The 22344-nt window shown below is 36.2% G+C and overlaps 1 protein-coding gene across 1 annotated transcript in view; it reads right to left on the reverse strand.

Annotated features, from left to right (window-relative positions):
* Positions 1-316: 316 nt before the first annotated feature.
* The window catches only part of LOC140184884 (uncharacterized), a 34835-nt gene continuing 12807 nt past the window's right edge, over positions 317-22344 (reverse strand). Inside the window, exons 2-3 of the mRNA XM_072238079.1 lie at positions 1070-1123; positions 317-967 (exon numbers count right to left, since the gene is read on the reverse strand). Coding sequence (XP_072094180.1) covers positions 317-967; positions 1070-1123 — 705 coding nt within the window. The remainder of the gene's footprint in view (positions 968-1069; positions 1124-22344) is intronic.

Below are 22344 nucleotides of genomic sequence, written 5' to 3' on the forward strand. Positions count from 1 at the left end.
CTCCAATAAATAATAAATAATTTAAACCCACTAAATAACAACTCAACACTATCCTTTGATGCCTGCAAAATATACCTGAAATAATATTATATCAATGTTAGCACACAAAATTATATGATTAACGTAATTATAAAATTGTTTATCAAGAGAATAAAATAATACAAATTTTTAGGATAATTCTAATATTCTCAAACTATAAATTTACAATAAGAATGCATTACCCGTTAGCACCTAGAATTTGTCAATTTTTTAAATTGGTAGTAATAAATTAATAAATTAATAAATTTAATTAAAAGATTTTGTTATTACCTTTTCATTATAAGCTCTCAAAAACTTCTCTATATACCACATTCATCGTGCAGTTATCTTTTAAGTGTCTGTGATCTTGCAACAGCATTCGCAAACCATCTTTACTCGTTACTCTTGATAACGCAACATACAATTGACCATGGTTGAAAACTGGCCTTGGAAGGTATATTCCAACTATTGATAGAGTTTGTCCCTGAGACTTATTCATTGTCATTGCAAATGACATAATAATTGGAAATTGTCTTCTTTGAAACCTGACCGGTAATGTTTCGTTATTTAGAATTAAATTCAGTCTTGGGATAAGAATAATACTTCCAACTTTGTTACCAGTTAAAGTATTGCATTCTATCACATGATTTTCCATTCTTCTAACTTGCATTCTCATTCCATTGAACAAACCATTAGTTTGGTCTATATTCCGCAGAAACATAACGAGAGCGCCAACCTTCACAACCAACTTGTGTGGTGGTAGATCTGAACAATTTATTCCATTTAGAATCTCTGGTGAGAAAGCTTCTAACTCAAATTTCATATTTTCCCCCTCAGCACACACAGATTCAGAATTTAAGTAGACTCTTTCTTGTCCAAGTAATCCTGCAGTCATCTTGTTGTTGACATTAGTGACACAATTCAGAGTTGATGCAAGAATTGCTCTATCCTTAAAATAATTTTTAACAGATAAATTGGATAGCAAAAATATGAAAAGTATTTTATGATCTAAAAATAAGGAATTAACACTCTAAAAATAAGAAATTAATACCTTTTGCCGAGAAATTATTTTTGCAATCTTAGATCTAGGAAACTTGTAAAAGAGCTAAATTTAGAATACAATAATCAATACATCATGTGATAGGAAAACAATGATTAATTATGCAAGCAATTAATTATAATTGAGTTAGACAATCAACATTTATCAATTAATTATGCAAGCAATAAGGTCAAGAACTTAAATTTGGGTTAAAAATTTGTCCTGATTGGTAGCAGGATTTGAGGATGACCTCAAATGTATAACTAACGTAAGCAATCAAGTGTAATAATCCGTGTTATGCACGTGATAAGATTAAAATTATAATTTTAAATTGTGCTATTGAAATTAATTTGAATTGTAATAATTTAATTAATAAATAAGTAATATTATGTACATTATTCATTTTTTTAAATATAGTATTATATTTATTAACTCGAATATAGTTATTAAGTGTATAAGAACTATGTTTGAATTATGAATTCTCTAAATAATATAATTTGGGTTATTACATATGAGGTCAAGAACTCAAATAAATAGGTAAATTAGTTATTATTAAGGTAATTCACTACAACAGAGGCGCTCTTTAGCGGCAGTTTTTTCCTCTATTAGCGGCGGTTCAAAATCAAAGGCCGGCGGTTCAGTGGACCGCCCTGATTATGGGCGCTAGGATTAGATTTTGTGACGGTTTTCACCAACCGCTGGTATAACCGCCACTGAATCAATTTTTTGTGGCAAATAATTTAGCGGCAATTTTAAACCGTCACGATATGCAAGTATTAGGATTTAGTCTATTTTTCACCGGCGGTTACGAACCGCCGCAATGTTATTATGTTTTTTAATTTATGACTGTTTGCGGCGGTTATAAAATCGCCGCTAATTTCAATACAAATTTAAAAAAAAAAAGAATTTTCCTTTTAAAAAACCCTAATTTTTTGGTTTAATTTCAAAGATATATTTTTTAGCCTTTTTAAAAATTTTTAATATTTTTTATCTATTGAATCTAAACTTGTGACAAAAACAACAAAATTAACTGAAAAAAAAATATATTTATAAAAATATCAACATAGTAAATCTCTTGCTAAGAACTAATAATGTAAAACCGCAAGCATAAGCCATGTGAAGCATGCTTAGTTACCCTCAATCAGATGCATCACACAGGCTTTATATATACTCTCCCATACTTTTATAATACATTATAAATTTGAACATGAAGTAGGTGAGGTACTAATGATGCATGTATATTACTTTTGTTAATTATATTTCTATTTCACTCCCAGGTTCAACTAATAGCCAAGAACATTGTTCTTATTGGATACAATATGTAAGTTTTTTATGTCCAATAATGGAAAAAAAGGAAAAATAAAAGAAAACAGAAAATTTAAAGCTCAGAACTAAGACAAAACTACACACATATTGCAATATTCGTGCGTTTTAAAATTATCCATGATAATTGTCTAATGACGAGAAACAAATAGATCACTCTTCGTCTGATTCAGAATCCTGAACCGGTGGCTTCTTTAGTTCTTCGATACGAGTTAGTTCCCTTCTAACTGGTAGAATGATACTCTTAACCATTTGATTTGCTGATAGGGTATATAGATAACATGAGCAAAGAGATCTCTTATGCGAAAAACTAACAACAAATTAAAACATATCTTTTATATGAAAAGAAAATTTAATTCATTAAGATGAGCAAAACCATAAGACCACTTTCTATGTAGGGGTACATAAATCTTACTATGCAATCAATTTCAAAACTCCTAGTTAAACTATGTGCTTAAATCTACACTACCATATTCCAATCACAAGTTCACAACAAACCTACTAAATTTATACAAACACAGAACAATAAATAGAAAAACTAAATCAATTAAAATAGCTCTTGGTGCACGAATTTGTAATCCGTACAACTAACCAGCAAGTGCACTGGGTCGTCCAAGTAATACCTTACGTGAGTAAGGGTCGATCCCACGGAGATTATTGGTTTGAAGCAAACTATGTTTATTTTATTAATCTTAGTCAGGATGCCAATAAGATTATTTGGATTTAATTGTAAGAAGTAAAAGTGTTTGGAATAAGGAATTGTTACTTTATTAATGAAGAATATGTTGGAGCTTTGGAGATGCTTTATCCTCTGAATTTCTGCAATGTAATATTCAACTCAATTGTTTGTAAAGTTCCATCCATGGCAAGCTGTATGTAGGGTGTCACCATTGTCAGTGGCTACTTTCCATCCTCTCAGTGAAAACGGTCCAGATGCTCTGTCACAGCACGGCTAATCAGCTGTTGGTTCTCGATCATGTTGGAATAGGATCCATTGATCCTTTTGCGTTTGTCATCACGCCCAGCAATCGCGAGTTTGAAGCTCATCACAGCCATTCAATCCTTGAATCCTACTCGGAATACCACAGACAAGGTTTAGACTTTCCGGATCCTCAAGAGTGGCCGCCATCAGTTCTAGCTTATACCACGAAGATTCTGATTAAGGAAGCTAAGAGATGCTCATTCAATCTGATGTAGAACAGAGGTCTTTGTCAGGCACACATTCATGGATTGAGGAAGGTGATGAGTGTCACAGATCATCACCTCCTTCACAATTAAGCGCGAATGAACATCTTAGGTAGGAACACACACACGTTTGAATGAAATAGAAACAATTGCATTAATTCATTGAAACGCTGCAGAGCTCCTCACCCCCAACAATGGGGTTTAGAGACTCATGCCGTCAAAGTGTATAAAATTCAGATCTGAAAATGTCATGAGGTACAAGGTAAGTCTCTAAAAGTTGTTTAAATAGTAAACTAGTTACCTAGGTTTACAGAATATGAGTAAACTAAGATAATTGGTGCAGAAATCCACTTCTGGGGTCCACTTGGTGTGTGCTGGGGCTGAGACTAAAGCTTCTCACGTGCTTGGGCTGTTTCTGGAGTTGAATGCCAGGTTGTGACGTGTTTTGGGCGCTGAACTCCAACTTGTAACCTGTTTCTGGCGCTGGATGCCAGACAGCAGCATGAAACTGGCGTTAAACGCCAGTTTACGTCGTCTATCTTCGTGCAAAGTATGGACTATTATATATTTCTGGAAAACCCTGGATGTCTACTTTCCAACCCAATTGAGAGCGTGTCAATTGGACTCTTGTAGCTCCAGAAAATCAATTCCGAGTGCAGGGAGGTTAGGATCCAACAGCATCAGCAGTCCTTTTTCAGCCTAACTCAGATTTTTGCTCAGCTCCCTCAATTTCAGCCAGAAAATACCTGAAATCACACAAAAACACACAAACTCATAGTAAAGTCTAGACATATGATTTTTGCCTAAAAAATAATAATATTCTACTAAAAACTAATTAAAACATACTAAAATCTACATGAAATTACCCCTAAAAAGCGTATAAAATATCCGCTCATCACAACACCAAACTTAAATTGTTGCTTGTCCTCAAGCAACTAGATAAATAAAATAGGATTAAAAGAAATTAAGAAGTAATAATATTTCAGAGTTTTTAAGTGGAGCTCAGATTCTTATTAGATGAGCGAGGATTGTAGCTTTTTGTTTCTGAACAGTTTTGGCATCTCACTTTATCCTTTGAAATTCAGAATGATTGGCATCCATAGGAACTCAGAATTCAGATAGTATTATTGATTTTCCTAGTTAAGTATGTTGATTCTTGAACACAGCTACTTTTATGAGTCTTGGCCGTGGCCCTAAGCACTTTGTTTTCCAGTATTACCACCGGATATACAAATGCCACAGACACATGACTGGGTGAACCTTTTCAATTGTAACTCAGCTTTACTAGAGTCCCCAGTTAGAGGTGTCCAGAGCTCTTAAGCACACTCTTTTTGCTTTGGATCACGACTTTAACCACTCAGTCTCAAGCTTTTCCTTGGACCTTCATGACACAAGCACATGGTTAGGGACAGCTTGGTTTAGCCGCTTAGGCCTAGAACTATTTCCTTGGGCCCTCCTATCCACTGATGCTCAAAGGCTTGGATCCTTTTCTTAATCCAATGATTTCTTGAAAAATATTTTTTTCACTGCTTTTTCTTGCTTCAAGAATCAAATTCATGATTTTTCAGATCATCAATAATATTTTTCGTGTTCCTCATTCCTTCAGGAGCCAACATTCTTCAAATTCAGGATAAAATATGCACTATTCAAGCATTCATTCAGAGAACAAAAAGTATTGCCACCACATGTAATTAATTATAACTTTTATTATTAAGGATTCGAAAAATATAAATTACTTCTTTATTCTAAAAATCTACTACTTTATTCATGTCTGATGATGATGAGAAAGATAAATTATAACTTAATTGGAAATAAAATCAGAATAGATATGCTAATTACTACTACTACTACTATATATCTTCTAAGGTAAATTTCTATAATAATACTATCACAGAGTTAAAGCTAAAATTAGAACTCAACAACCTGTGTTATGGGAAGTAGATGTTCCTCTGATCTGTGGGGTGCTTGGTCCTTCAAGGATTAATTTCTGGCGCTTCAGCTCCCTTAAATCACGCCCTTGCTCTTCTTGTTCCTTAAGCAGTTTGCAAAGCATGCTACTTTGATTGTTCTGTTCTTCCTTTATTTGGTTCATAGCTTCTTGCAATTTGGAAATAGATGCTTCAAGATGTTCCCAATATTCGAATTGAGGAAGTTCTGGGAGGACTTCTTGTGCTCTCCTCTTGATTGGATCATCCTGCAGCTGTTATTTTTCCATTGATATTTTAGTGATTGGCCTCTCAACTAAAATATATTCTGTTATTCCCATCTTCACTCCGACATCTCTGCAGAGCATAGAAATTAAGCTTGGTTAGGCCAATCTGGCATCCTTGGAATTCTTGTTTGCTATTTTGTATAGTTCACACGAGATCAGTTGATGGACTTCTACTTCTTTTCCCAACATGATGCAGTGAATCATCACTGCTCTTTTAACAGTAACTTCAGAACGGTTGCTGGTGGGCAATATGGAACGCCCAATGAAATCCAGCCAGCCTCTGGCAACTGGTTTGAGATCTTCTCTTTTGAGTTGATTTGGGATGCCAGTCGTGCTGGTGGTCCACCTGGCTTCAGGGATGCATATATCCTCTAGAATCTTGTCCAAGCCTTTATTTACCCTCATCATTCTCCTATTAAAGGAGTCTGGGTCATCTTTCAGTTGAGGAAGCTTAAAGATCTCCCTGATTTTGTCAGGATGGGTATGAACAATCTTTTCTCTGACTAAGGTCCGATGGTCATAGAGGGCAGCTCCAATTATTCTTTGCCTGTCTGTCTGCCATAGATTAGCATAGAACTCTTGAACCATGTTCCTTCCCACTTTCGTTTCAGGATTAGCTAGGATTTCCCAGTTCCTGTTTCGAATTTGTTCTTGGATCTCCGGATATTCATCTTCTTTCAGATCGAACTTGACTTCTGGGATCACTGATCTGAGACTCATTATTTTGTAGTAATGGTCTGAATATTCTTTAGTTAAGAACTTCTCTTGATTCCAAAGTGGCTTTGGAATATTCTCTTTCTTGCCTCTTGGGTTGGGTTGTTTTCCTTTAGGGGCCATGATCAAAGTGAGTATGTTTTTTGTGATCACGGATAAGCACACCAAACTTAGAGATTTGCTTGTCCTCAAGCAAAAGAAGAGAGAGAAGAGGGATAGGAGGAGAGCAAGTGTGGAATGGTGGATGAGGAGAGGGACGCCGAAAGTGAATATAAAGGGAGGGGGTGGGTATTCGAAAATAAGAAAAAGATATAAGATAAAAGATATGATTTATAAAAGATAAATATGATAAGAAAAGGATATAATTTAAAAAGATATGAATGATATTTGAAAATAAATTTGAAATTTATAGTTTGAAAAAGATTTTAAAAGATAATTAAGTTTGAAAAGAAATTGGAAAAAGAGTTGGATTGGATTGAAAAAAAGTTTATGTTTATGTATGAAGCCATATTATTTAAAAAAAAGGATTTTAGAAATTAGGGTTTTTAGAAAACTAATTTGATTTGAAGGATGACATTTTGAAACATGTTTATGCAAGAAATCATGAATTGAAACATAAAAAATTAGAAAATTTGTAAAGAAAAACGAATTTTACCTCCTCCCCACCATCCTGGCGTTAAACACCCAACTGATGCATGTTTTGGGCGTTTAACGCCCAATTGTTGCTTCTCCTGGGCGTTCAACACCCAGCTGTTGCTTCTTTCTGGCGTTGAACGCCAGGAAGTCCCTTGTCACTGGGCGTTTTTTGAACGCCCAGGACGCTATCAATCTGGCGTTAAACGCCCAGAAGGTGCTTCTTTCTGGCGTTGACTGGCGTTCAACGCCCAGAAGATGCTCCTTTCTGGCGTTTAACGCCCAGATGGCTACCCTTACTGGCGTTAGACGCCCAGTGGGTGCTTCTTTTGGGCGTTCAACGCCCAAAACATTTCTTACTGGCTTTTTCATGCCAGTGAGCTTCCAAATTTCCCTGTAACTTTGTGAATTTAATTAATTGCTATTTTACCTTTCGAAGATACTCTGACATATACCTGTAAAAATCAATTAATTAGCAAAAACAAATAAAATTATATTTTGTGAGTGGCTGGGTTGCCTCCCAGCAAGCGCTTCTTTAATGTCGTTAGCTGGACTATTACTGAGCTTTTAATCAAGTCTCAGTTTTGAGCATTCTTGCTCAAAATTGCTTTCAAGATAATGTTTAACTCTCTGTCCATTAACAATGAACTTTTTGTTAGAGTCATTATCCTGAAGCTCTACCTATCCATATGGTGATACCCTTGTAATCACATATGGACCTCTCCACCGGGATTTTAATTTCCCGGGGAATAATTTGAGCCTAGAATTAAATAGCAGAACTTTCTGCCCCGGCTCAAAGACTCTGGATGACAATTTCTTATCATGCCATCTTTTTGCTTTCTCTTTGTAAATTTTTGCATTCTCGAAAGCATTGAGTCTAAATTCCTCTAGCTCATTTAACTGAAGCAATCGTTTTTCTCCAGCTAACTTGGCATCAAGGTTCAGGAATCTGGTTACCCAGTAGGTCTTATGTTCCAGTTCCACTGGCAAGTGACATGCCTTTCCATACACAAGCTGGTATGGAGAGGTCCCTATAGGGGTCTTGAATGCTGTTCTGTATGCCCACAGAGCATCATCTAAGCTTCTTGCCCAATCCTTTCTACGGTTAATTACAGTCCATTCCAGGATTCTTTTAAGTTCTCTGTTAGAGACTTCAACTTGCCCATTTGTTTGTGGATGATATGGAGTGGCTACCCTGTGGCTAACTCCATAACGAACCAAAGCAGAGTAAAGCTGTTTATTGCAGAAATGAGTGCCCCCATCACTGATTAATACTCTAGGGGTACCAAATCTGCTGAAGATGTGTTTCTGAAGGAATTTTAACACTGTTTTAGTGTCATTAGTGGGTGTTGCAATAGCCTCCACCCATTTGGATACATAATCCACTGCCACCAGAATATAAGTGTTTGAGTATGATGGTGGGAAAGGTCCCATGAAGTCAATACCCCATACATCAAACAACTCAATCTCCAAGATCCCTTGTTGAGGCATGGCATAACTGTGAGGTAGATTGTCAGATCTTTGGCAACTGTCACAATTAAGTACAAACACTCGGGAATCTTTATAGAGAGTAGGCCAGTAGAAGCCACATTGGAGGACTCTTGTGGCTGTTCGCTCACTTCCAAAATGTCCTCCCTACTGTGATCCATGGCAGTGCCATAGGATCTTCTGCGCTTCTTCCTTAGGCACACATCTACGGATTACTCCGTCTGCACATCTCTTGAAGAGATATGGTTCATCCCAAAGATAATACTTCGCATCTGTGATCAATTTCTTTGATTGCTGCCTACTGTACTCTTTGGGTGTGAACCTCACTGCCTTGTAGTTTGCAATATCTGCAAACCATGGCACTTCCTGGATGGCAAAGAGTTGCTCATCCGGAAAGGTTTCAGAGATCTCAGTAAGAGGGAGGGACGCCCCTTCTACTGGTTCTATTCGGGACAGGTGATCTGCTACCTGATTCTCTGTCCCTTTTCTGTCTCTTATTTCTATATCAAACTCTTGCAGAAGCAACACCCATCTTATAAGTTTGGGTTTTGAATCCTGCTTTGTGAGTAGATATTTAAGAGCAGCATGATCAGTGTACACAATCACTTTTGATCCTACTAAATAGGATCTGAATTTGTCAATGGCGTAAACCACTGCAAGGTGCTCTTTTTCTGTGGTTGTGTAATTCTTCTGTGCGTCATTTAGAACACGGCTGGCATAGTAAATGATGTGCAGAAGCTTGTCATGCCTTTGTCCCAACACTGCGCCAATGGCATGATCACTGGCATCACACATTAGTTCAAATGGCAATGTCCAGTTTGGTGCAGAGATGATTGGTGCTGTAACCAACTTAGCTTTCAGAGTCTCAAATGCCTGCAGACACTCCTTATCAAAGACAAATGGCGTGTCAGCAGCTAGCAGGTTGCTCAGAGGTTTGGCAATTTTTGAAAAATCCTTTATAAACCTCCTATAGAATCCTGCATGCCCCAGAAAGCTTTTGATTGCCTTAACATTGGCAGGTGGTGGTAATTTTTCAATTACCTCTACCTTAGCTTGATCCACCTCTATTCCCTTGTTCGAGATTTTGTGCCCAAGGACAATTCCTTCAATCACCATAAAGTGACATTTTTCCCAGTTTAAAACCAGGTTAGTCTCTTGGCATCTTTTTAGAACAAGTGCTAGATGGTCAAGACAGGAGCTGAATGAGTCTCCAAATACTGAAAAGTCATCCATGAAGACTTCCAGAAATTTTTCCACCATATCAGAGAAAATTGAGAGCATGCACCTCTGAAAGGTTGCAGGTGCATTGCACAGGCCAAATGACATCCTTCTGTATGCAAATACTCCAGATGGACATGTGAATGCCATTTTCTCTTGATCTTTTGGATCTACTGCAATTTGATTATAACCTGAATATCTATCCAGGAAGCAGTAGTATTCATGACCTGCCAGTCGTTCTAGCATCTGGTCTATGAATGGTAAAGGAAAATGATCCTTTCTGGTAGCTGTATTGAGCCTTCTATAATCAATACACATACGCCACCCAGTAACTGTTCTTGTAGGAACCAGTTCATTTTTTTCATTATGAACCACTGTTATGCCACCTTTCTTAGGGACGACTTGGACAGGGCTTACCCAGGGGCTATCAGAAATAGGGTAAATAATCCCAGCCTCTAGTAACTTAGTGACCTCTTTCTGCACCACCTCCTTCATGGCTGGATTCAGCCGCCTTTATGGTTGAACCACTGGCTTGGCGTCACCCTCCAGTAAGATCTTGTGCATGCATCTGGCTGGGCTAATGCCCTTGAGATCACTGATGGACCACCCAAGAGCTGTCTTGTGTGTCCTTAGCACTTGAATTAGTGCTTCCTCTTCCTGTGGCTCTAAGGTAGAGCTTATGATTACAGGAAAGGTATCACCTTCTCCCAGGAATGCGTATTTTAGGGATGATGGTAATGGTTTGAGCTCGGGTTTAGGAGGTTTCTCCTCTTCCTGAGGGATTTTCAGAGGTTCTACTATTCTCTCTGATTCATCCAGATCAGGCTGAACATCTTTAAAGATGTCCTCTAGCTCTGATTCGAGACTTTCAGCCATATTGACCTCTCTTACCAGAGAGTCAATAATATCAACACTCATGCAGTCATTTGGGGTGTCTGGATGTTGCATGGCTTTGACAACATTCAACTTGAACTCCTCCTCATTGACTCTCAAGGTTACTTCCCCTATTTGGACGTCAATGAGGGTTCGACCAGTTGCTAGGAAAGGTCTTCCCAGAATGAGAGTTGCACTCTTGTGCTCCTCCATTTCCAGCACCACAAAGTCAATAGGAAAGGAAAATGGCCCAACCTTGACAATCATGTCTTCAATCACGCCTGATGGGTATTTAATGGAGCCATCAGCAAGTTGAAGACATATCCTGGTTGGTTTGATTTCTTCAGTCAAACCAGGCTTTCTGATAGTAGATGCAGGTATTAGGTTGATACTTGCCCCAAGATCACATAAAGCTTGCTTGGTACAAGTACCCTCTAATGTGCATGGTATCATAAAGCTCCCGGGATCTTTAAGCTTCTCAGGTAAGCTTTTCAGAATGACTGCACTGCATTCTTTAGTGAGGTAAACTTTTTCACTCTCCCTCCAATCCTTCTTATGACTTAAGATCTCTTTCATGAACTTAGCATAAGAGGGTATTTGCTCAAGTGCTTCTGCAAACGGAATCTTTATTTCAGGAGTCCTGAGATAGTCTGCAAAGCGAGCAAATTGCTTATCCTGTTCCGCTTGGCAGAGTTTTTGAGGATAAGGCATTTTGGCTTTGTATTCCTCAACCTTAGTTGCTGCAGGTTTATTACCTGTAGAAGTGGGTTGGGAAGCCTTTTTAGAAGGGTTGTTATCAGCACTTGTATGTGACTGATCTCCCACTGGCGTTTGAATGCCAGGGGTGGAAGCTGGAGTGGCGTTAGGCGCCATTTCCTTATCTGTTACTGGCGTCTGAACGCCAGAACTATGCTTCCCTTGGGCGTTCAACGCCGGGTTCATGCTTGTTTCTGGTGTTAAACGCCAGAAATGAGCATGGTCTGGGCGTTCAGCGCCAGCCTTATTCCTCTTTGGGCTCTGATTGTCCTCAGAGGGATTTTGAGTAGCCATTTGTTCATTTCTTGGCTTTCTGCTTCTTTGAAGTGGGGTATTTAATGTTTTCCCACTTCTTAATTGAACTGCTTGACATTCTTCTGCTATTTATTTTGACAGTTACCTTTCTGTTTGCCTTAACTGTACTTCCATATTCCTGTTATCCATTCTTGTTTCCTGTAGTATTTCCTTGAATTCTGCTAGCTGCTGGGTTAGAAAGTCTAATTGCTGATTGAATTCATTAGCCTGATCCACAGGACTGAGTTCAGCAGTTACTGTTTTAGCTTCTTCTTTCATGGAGGATTCACTGCTTAGGTACATATGCTGATTTCTGGCAACTGTATCAATAAGCTCTTGAGCTTCTTCAATTTTTTTTCTCATATGTATAGATCCACCAGCTGAGTGGTCTAGAGAAATCTGAGCTTTTTCTGTAAGCCCATAGTAGAAGATGTCTAATTGCACCCACTTTGAAAATATTTCAGAGGGGCATTTTCTTAACATCTCTCTGTATCTCTCCCAGGCATCATAAAGGGATTCATTATCTCCTTGTTTGAAGCCTTGGATGCTTAGCCTTAGCTGTGTCATCCGTTTTGGAGGGAAATAGTGATTTAGGAATTTTTCTGACAGCTGTTTCCATGTTTTTATGCTGTTCTTAGGCTGGTTATTTAACCACCTCTTAGCTTGATCTTTTACAGCAAATGGAAACAATAATAATCTGTAGACATCCTGATCTACTTCCTTATCATGTACTGTGTCAGTAATTTGCAAAAATTGTGCCAAAAACTCTGTAGGTTCTTCCTGTGGAAGACCGGAATACTGGCAGTTTTGCTGCACCATGATAATGAGCTGAGGATTCAACTCAAAGCTACTAACTCCAATGGAGGGTATATAGATACTACTCCCATATGAAGCAGTAGTGGGGTTAGCATATGACCCCAGAGTCCTCCTGGACTGTTCATTTCCACTTAGTTCCATGATGGAATAAAGGAGATGGTATGGATGTTGATATTATTTATTTTATAAAAATTTATTTTATAAAATAAAATAAAAACGAAATAAATAAAAGACATTGAAAATGTTTTGAAATTGAAATCTGAATTTTTATATAAAATTTTCGAAAATGTAGTTCAAAATTAGTTAGAAAAGATATATATTTTTTTTTGAATTTTGAATTTTATGATGAAAGAGAAAAGCACACAAAAGACACAAGACTTAAAAATTTTTAGATCTAATGCTCCTTATTTTTGAAAATTTTGGAGGGAAAATACCAAGGAACACCAAACTTAAAAATTTTAAGATCAAAATACAAGAAAGACTCAAGAACACCTTGAAGATTCACAAGAACACCAAGAACAAAAGAAAGAACACCAAACTTAAAATTTTTTAGAAAACCAAGACAAATTTTCGAAAATTAAAGAAAAATTAACAAGAAAACACCAAACTTAGAGTTTGGCACAAGATTCAATCAAAGAAAAATTATTTTTGAAAAAGATTTTTAAAAGAAGATGCCCAATTGCCAAGAACATAAGCCAACGCTATAACCAACTGAGCTAAAAATGTAATGTATTTTAAAGATGTATTATTTTTGTGGATAAAAGTATAATTTTTGAAAGTTAATGTTTTGGAAAAGCACAAGAAAAACAAGAAAAGACACAAAACAAGAAAAACTCAAGATCAAACAAGAAAAATAAACAAGAACAACTTGAAGATCAATGAAGAACAAAGAACACAAGTTCGAAAATTTAAAGAAAAATATAAAATATGCAATTAATACCAAACTTAGAACAAGACACTAAACTCACGAAAAATTAACAATTAATTAAGAAAAATAATATTTTTGAAAAGAAATTTTTGGAAAGAAACTATCCTATCAGGATTTAATGACTCTATAACAATAAAAATAAATTATTCCTAATCTAAGAAATAAAATAAACCTTTAGTTGTTCAAACTCGAACAATCCCCGGCAACGGCGCCAAAAACTTGGTGCACGAATTTGTAATCCGTACAACTAACCAGCAAGTGCACTGGGTCGTCCAAGTAATACCTTACGTGAGTAAGGGTCGATCCCACAGAGACTATTGGTTTGAAGCACACTATGTTTATTTTATTAATCTTAGTCAGGATGCCAATAAGATTATTTGGATTTAATTGTAAGAAGTAAAAGTGTTTGGAATAAGGAATTGTTACTTTATTAATGAAGAATATGTTGGAGCTTTGGAGATGCTTTGTCCTCTGAATTTCTGCAATGTAATATTCAACTCAATTGTTTGTAAAGTTCCATCCATGACAAGCTATATGTAGGGTGTCACCATTGTCAGTGGCTACTTCCCATCCTCTCAGTGAAAACGGTCCAGATGCTCTGTCACAGCACGACTAATCAGCTATTGGTTCTCGATCATGTTGGAATAGGATCCATTGATCCTTTTGCGTTTGTCATCACGCCCAGCAATCGCGAGTTTGAAGCTCGTCACAACCATTCAATCCTTGAATCCTACTCGGAATACCACAGACAAGGTTTAGACTTTCCGGATCCTCAAGAGTGGCCGCCATCAGTTCTAGCTTATACCACGAAGATTCTGATTAAGGAAGCTAAGAGATGCTCATTCAATCTGATGTAGAACGGAGGTGTTTGTCAGGCACACGTTCATGGATTGAGGAAAGTGATGAGTGTCACGGATCATCACCTCCTTCACAATTAAGCGCGAATGAACATCTTAGATAGGAACACACACACGTTTGAATGAAATAGAAACAATTGCATTAATTCATTGAGACGCTGCAGAGCTCCTCACCCTCAACAATGGGGTTTAGAGACTCATGCTGTCAAAGTGTATAAAATTCAGATCTGAAAATGTCATGAGGTACAAGGTAAGTCTCTGAAAGTTGTTTAAATAGTAAACTAGTAACCTAGGTTTACAGAATATGCGTAAACTAAGATAATTGGTGCAGAAATCCACTTCTGGGGCCCACTTGGTGTGTGCTAGGGCTGAGACTAAAGCTTCTCACGTGCTTGGGCTGTTTCTGGAGTTGAATGCCAGGTTGTGACGTGTTTTGGGCGCTGAACTCCAACTTGTAACCTGTTTTTGGCGCTGGACGCCAGACAGCAGCATGAACGCCAGTTTCCGTCATCTATCTTCGCGTAAAGTATGGACTATTATATATTACTGGAAAGCCTTGGATGTCTACTTTCCAACCCAATTGAGAACGCGTCAATTGGACTTCGGTAGCTCCAGAAAATCCATTCCAAGTGCAGGGAGGTCAGGATCCAACAGCATCAGCAATCCTTTTTCAGCCTAACTCAGATTTTTGCTCAGCTCCCTCAATTTCAGCCAGAAAATACCTGAAATCACAGAAAAACACACAAACTCATAGTAAAGTCCAGAAATATAATATTTGCCTAAAAACTAATAATATTCTACTAAAAACTAATTAAAACATACTAAAATCTACATGAAATTACCCCAAAAAGCGTATAAAATATCCGCTCATAAGCTCTTATATGCTAACTTTCATTTAAAGATTTTGTTCCTTTTGAAATAACAGATAGGCTATATTGCATTGAAATAGGAGATCAAATGGTGTAAATAGAGCTACAGAGTTTACATGCATATCTGTCACTAAAATGTTCATCAGTAGAGATCTTGCAAGTTGGAATTCCACCTGGTGTGCAATGACAACTTTACTCCGTGGAAAGAAAGGGAAAAACATATTTTTGTTTTCAAAAGAACATAAAAGAAATAATGCATTTCCAAATTCAAATGATAACAAAATTAACAAATAGATTTTTACCATTCCACCATACACAACATCGACAACTTGATCAAATCTAGCTTGATGCTCAACAGGAATGGACACAAATGATCGGTATAGAGTTGTTTTGCACCCTGTTCAACAAGCGCCATGTGGTTTTGTTAATTTAAGAGAAGTAAAATAGCATAATACAATATATTCTGCTCAAGAGCTAAAAAAGATAGTATTAACTAACTAACTAACTAACTAACAAAGCAAATTTTTTGAAAACACGACAAGGAAAACAGTAATGTGTAGACGTTTGATTAAGCTTACATTAATAGTAGGAAGCTGTAGCCAAATAAGAAATGCAAACTTCATGTGGTAAGAGAATGGAAAGCAACCCCATCTCTCTGTTCTCTGCAGAAAACACACAATTGTTACTTCCCTATCAACTTTAAGGTATAGCATAAATTTACCTTGCCTAAAAAAGTAATGAAATCTAAAGAGCATCAATTTTCTTTCCTGAAATACTTAAGCATCAATTTGACAAAATGACAGCACAAGATATAGTTAAACAGATTGAGAATATATTTTCTTTTAGAAGTTACTATTTTTATTTTAACTTATTATAAAAGAACTAAACAATTCGAGAAATGAAAATTGAATTGTATTGCTTGTCATATCAGATGCCAAGTTTGTTATTACACTTACAGATAAATAAAAGATGATAAAATCACTATCTAACCAAACACACAAAAAGCAAGATAAGCCACAATGAAATTTTGAGAAACGTGCAAAGCATATACATTCCCCCTGGGAAACTTTGGTCAACAATCTAAGCATTACAGCTGAATAAAAAGTTGAAAACAATAGCCCAACCTACCAACATTTGGAGTATCTGAGAGGCGAAGACCTGGATTTCCCCCTGGTTGTTAAACCCATAAGCGATTGCCATGTACATTAATGCCCTTGTGATATCCCCTCTAACCTGAGGTTAATTAGTATAACTTTAGGTGTATATCCAAAACCAAATTTGAATAAATATGTCCATATGAATTGACATCACAGGCTCACATCTAATTAGAAAACAGACTAATTAAGTACTTAATGTAAAGAACAAATTATGAAAGTCTAATTTACTCTCACATTTTCTTTTACAAAAAAATTTACGAAGAAAAATATAATAATAAAAAATTAAATTACAAAAAATTGATAAGAATAATAAAAAATAAAAATGAGTTCCTGTCTTATCTATCAAATATGATTATGTGTCTCCATATCCGTGTTCCTGTCTCAGTATTCCGTGTCCATAAACAAACAAAGCCCAAAGTCTTTGAAGGACTAATTTGGTGTCATTTGTTAATTAGATGGGAATAAAGCAAGTGTATATTCTCTTTGAGGAATGATATTTCAGGTTGATTAATCAATGACACGTTATAGCACTGCCAAATCAAAAATAAAAAAAAGCAAGTATGAAATCAGATAAATCATATGTCAAGGATTATGACATAGTTTAGAGATTAAGATAGAATCATCATCTGAATGCCAGAACTTCATGTACTAATTTCATGATAAAATTGCATTCTTAGTCAATAGAAAAAAGGCAATCTTAGCAATGAAATCAAAAGATCATGAATGAGTATGCTGCAAGATCACTTTTCTTAATTCTTGATTGGCATATGGAACAGAAGCACTTCATGATTTCATAATCAATAATCAACGCAATTAACTCGGGAAGACTATAATTGAAATTGTCATAGATATGTTAGGAGTTATTATGATGTAAATAATTAAGGACTATGGAACCCATAACCAAGTAACAAAGAACAAAGTTCATGAGATAAACATCATAAATTTTCACGATAATAAATTTTATTTTAGTTGACCTTTTCCAAAAAGTAGCCACATTACACAAGATTGGATGGCTAATTGAATAACTAAAATTCTAACTGATAAATAAATTAAACATTGAATTCCAAAAAAAAACACTCAACCAATAAATAATTAAATCTTCTCGAGCACAAAAATTGCTAGCTATAAGGGTGCTTGATTAAAATGCATGTGTATTTATCCTATGGTATCATCAAGAGAGAACAAGACATGCTACAGAAAGCACTAAAAGCAACTGATAAATATTTATAGGTAAATAAGATTGGTGAGAAATTAACATCCTACATGAAAAGTCCAACAATTTGTTTAGTTGACTCAATATTCCATTCCTACGGTTTTCCTAACAATTGTTTTGAGACAACTCTCTGAGTATATTTCAACTCTGCACATAGCATACATGAAAAATATTTATCAGTTGGGCAAACCAATCACATGGAGACGTTAGCAAATTATATTTTTAAACACAAGTTTGAAAATAATTAAATAAGTTCTCAAGGAGATATCCACTTATTGAAATTATCTTCTATTTAGAATACAATGCAAAAATTATAGCACAATAACTTGCAAAATTGCAATTGATAATTATACAAGTACTGCAAGTTGCAATAGACTTGAATGAAGTAAACTATAACAAGCAAAACTGGACAACACTTCTTAAGATTACAGAATGACACTTTCTTTGGCATGCACAATAGAAAATAGAGCTGTCAATGAGGGAACAAAGGAATCCATCAATATATAAGTAGAGATTCATGAGATGCACCAAAAAATAGAAGGTGTTCATACCCTGGGTCGAGCTGTCCGACCTGGGCTGAGTCGACCGACCTCTTCAGGACAGAACTACCCGACCTCTTCTCAAAAGAGTTCGGCCAAAGCCGCTATAGAGGCCCAAGAGGGCCCAAATAGAGGAACACAACCCAAATCTAAAGGCAGCCCAAGCCTAGAAGGATAAGGGCGGTTCCCCCTAGAGATAAAAAGACTTCACTTAAAGATAAGATAAGATAACTATCTTATCTCCAAGAAGGTCACTCCACACCATTATAAATACACTGGAGCACCCAGGTATAACTCATACTCTGATTCTACAAAAAACATCTGCTTAATACCCTTGCTAACTTAAGCATCAGAGTACCTCACTGGTACCACTACCCTCCGGTGACGAAGGATCAGCACCACCTCCAAGTCCAACAAGTCGGACATGGCAGCTCCGACCAGTACATAATATCTCATCCAAGATCGACCTATAGTTTCAGGTAACCCTTGGAACATTGGTGCCGTTGCCGGGGAACCTGGAAGTCATCCCATCATGGCGGACAACCTTGACAACGACGATGACTCTGATCTAGAAAACAGGATGCCACATAAGATCACGAACACTACACCAAAGGATACCCCTCAACCAAACAAAGATAAGAGTCCACCGAATACAGAAATCCTAAAGGCACTTCAAGCACAACAAGATCATCTCAAACAACTCGAAAAGAGGCCGAGCATCAACGAGAGGCCGAGAAAGACCTTTGAAGGGAAGCTAGGCGACAAAAAGAGTTAAAAGACAAACTCTTAAAGCTTGAAGCAGATCTAAAAGCCAAGACTACTCGATCCAGTCATGAAGATAACTGATGAGCGGATAATTTATACGCTTTTTAGCATTGTTTTTAGGTAGTTTTTAGTAAGTTCAAGCTACTTTTAGGGATGTTTTCATTAGTTTTTATGTTAAATTCACATTTATGGACTTTACTATGAGTTTGTGTATTTTTTTGTGATTTCAAGTAATTTCTGGCTGAAATTGAGGGACTTGAGCAAAACTCTGAAAAAGGCTGACAAAAGGACTGCTGATGCTGTTGGAATCTGACCTCCCTGCACTCGAAATGGATTTTCTGGAGCTACAAAACTCCAGTTGGCGCGCTCTCAACGGAGTTGGAAAGTAGACATCCAGAGCTTTCCAGCAATATATAATAGTCCATACTTTATTCGGAAATTGATGACGTAACTTGGCATTGAACGCCAAGTACATGCTGCTGTCTGGAGTTAAACGCCAGAAACACGTTATGATCCGGAGTTGAACGCCCAAAACACGTTATAACTTGGAGTTCAACTCCAATAAAAGCCTCAGCTTGTGGATAGATCAAGCTCAGCCCAAGCATACACCAAGTGGGCCCCAGACGTGAATTTATGCATCAATTACTTACTCATGTAAACCCTAGTAGCTAGTTTATTATAAATAGGACTTTTTACTAGTGTATTAGACATCTCTGGACGCCTAGTCCTTAGACCATGGGGGCTGGCCATTCGGCCATGCCTGAACCTTTCACTTATGTATTTTCAACAGTGGAGTTTCTGCACACCATAGATTAAGGGTGTGGAGCTCTGCTGTACCTCAAGTTTCAATACAATTACTATTACTTTTTATTCAATTCTCTTTTATTCTTATTCCAAGATATACGTTGCACAACACTTTGATGAATGTGATGATCCGTGACACTCATCATCATTCTCACCTATGAATGTGCGTGACTGACAACCACTTCCGTTCTACTCTAGGCCGGGCGCATATCTCTTAGATTCCCCAACAGAATCTTCGTGGTATAAGCTAGACAGATGGCGGCATTCATGAGGATCCGGAAAGTCTAACCTTGTCTGTGGTATTCCGAGTAGGATTCCGGTATTGAATGACTGTGACGAGCTTCAAACTCCTGAAGGCTGGGCGTTAGTGACAAACGCAAAAGAATCAATGGATTCTACTCCAACCTGATTGAGAACCGACAGATGATTAGCCATGCTGTGACAGAGCATTTGGACCATTTTCACTGAGAGGATGGGATGTAGCCATCAACAAGGGTGATGCCTCCAGACGATTAGCCGTGCAGTGACAGCGCATAGGACCATTTTCCTGAGAGGATTAAAAGTAGCCATTGATGATGGTGATGCCGTACATACAGCTTGTCATGGAAAGGAGTAAGAAGGATTGGATGAATGTAATAAAAAAGTAGAGATTCGAGAGGAGCACAACATCTCCATACGCCTATCTGAAATTCCCACTATTGATTTACATAAGTATTTCTATCCCTTTTTATTTTCTATTTATTATTAATTTTTGAAACCCATAACCATTTAATCTGCCTAACTAAGATTTACAAGGTGACCATAGCTTGCTTCATACCAACAATATCTGTGGGATCGACTCTTACTCACGTAAGGTATTACTTGGATGACCCAGTACACTTGCTGGTTAAGTTGAACGGAGTTGTGTCCACACAGAGTTGAAAAAGCAATGAATTTTACAAAATACAATAACAGAGGAATCACAATTTCGTCCACCAAGTTTTTGGCGCCGTTGCCGGGGATTGTTCGAGTTTGGACAACTAACGGTTCATCTTGTTGCTCAGATTAGGTAATTTTCTTTTCAAAAATTTTTCAAAAATCTTTTTCAAAATTTTTCTTTTCTTTTTCGTTTTTCCAAACTTTGTTTTCGAAAATTATATACAAATATCCAAAAAAATTAATAAAATCATAAAAATAAAAAATATTTTGTGTTTCTTGTTTGAGTATTGAGTCAATTTTTAAGTTTGGTGTCAATTGCATGCCTTAAAATTTTTTTTCTTGCATTTTTCGAAAATTCATGCATTCATGTTGTTCTTCATGATCTTCAAGTTGTTCTTGGTAAGTCTTCTTGTTTGATCTTGATGTTTTCTTGTTTTGTGTTGTTTGTTGTTTTTCATATGCATTTTTCGTTTGTTAGAGTCCATGCATTAAAAATTTCTAAGTTTGGTGTCTTGCATGTTTTCTTTGCATCAAAAATTTTTTCAAAAATATGTTCTTGATGTTCATCATGACCTTCAAAGTGTTCTTGGTGTTCATCTTGACATTCATAATGTTCTTGCATGCATCATGTGTTTTGATCCAAAATTTTCATGTTTTGAGTCATTTTTGTGTTTTTCTCTCTCATCCTTAAAAATTCAAAAATAAAAAAATATCTTTTCCTTATTTTTCTCCAAATTTTCGAAAATTTGAGTTGACTTAGTCAAAAATTTTCAAAATTAGTTGTTCCTTACAAGTCAAGTCAAATTTTCAATTTTAAAAATCTTATCTTTTCAAAAATTATATCTTTTTCATTTTTTTCTATTTTTCAAAAATTTCAAAAATCTTTTTCAAAATATTTTCAAAATCTTTTTTTATCTTTATATCAAATTTTCGAAAAACTCACTAACAATTAATGTGATTGATTAAAAAATTTGAAGTTTGTTGCTTTCTTGTTAAGAAAGGTTCAATCTTTAAGTTCTAGAATCTTATCTTGTAGTTTCTTGTTAGTGAAGTAAGTAATTTTAAATTTTTGAATTAAATCTTTTTATCTTTTATCCTATCTTTTTCAAAAAATTTCATCTTTTTCAAAATTTGATTTCAAAATATCTTATCTAACCTCTTATCTTCTTATCTTTTCAAATTTGATTTTAATATCTTTTCCAACTAACTCTTTGCCTTTTTGTTTGTTTCTTATCTTTTTCAAAACCACCTAACTACTTTTTCCTCTCTAATTTTCGAAAATATCTCATCTCTTTTTCAAAATTCTTTTGTTTTAAATTTTAATTTTAATCTTATCTTATTTCTAATTTTCGAAAATTACTAACCTTTTTTTTTAAAAAAATTTATTTTTGAATTTATCTCCCCCTCATCTCTTTCTAATTATTTTATTTAATTACTAACACTTCTCTTCACCTCTCTCCATCTAAATATCCGAATCCCCTCTTCTACATTGTTCTCCCCTTTCTTTTTCTACTAACATAAAGGAATCTCTATACTGTGACATAGAGGATTCCTCTTTCTTTTCTTGTTTTCTTCTCTTTCATATGAGCAGGAACAAGGATAAAGGCACTCTTGTTGAAATTGATCCAGAACCTGAAAGGACTCTAAAGAGAAAATTAAGAGAAGCTAAGTTACAACAATCTAAAGGTAACCTTTCAGAAACATTAGAACAAGAGAAGGAGATGG

The sequence above is a fragment of the Arachis hypogaea genome, chromosome 5 (genome assembly GCF_003086295.3).
Source record: "Arachis hypogaea cultivar Tifrunner chromosome 5, arahy.Tifrunner.gnm2.J5K5, whole genome shotgun sequence".
Taxonomy (NCBI): domain Eukaryota; kingdom Viridiplantae; phylum Streptophyta; class Magnoliopsida; order Fabales; family Fabaceae; genus Arachis; species Arachis hypogaea.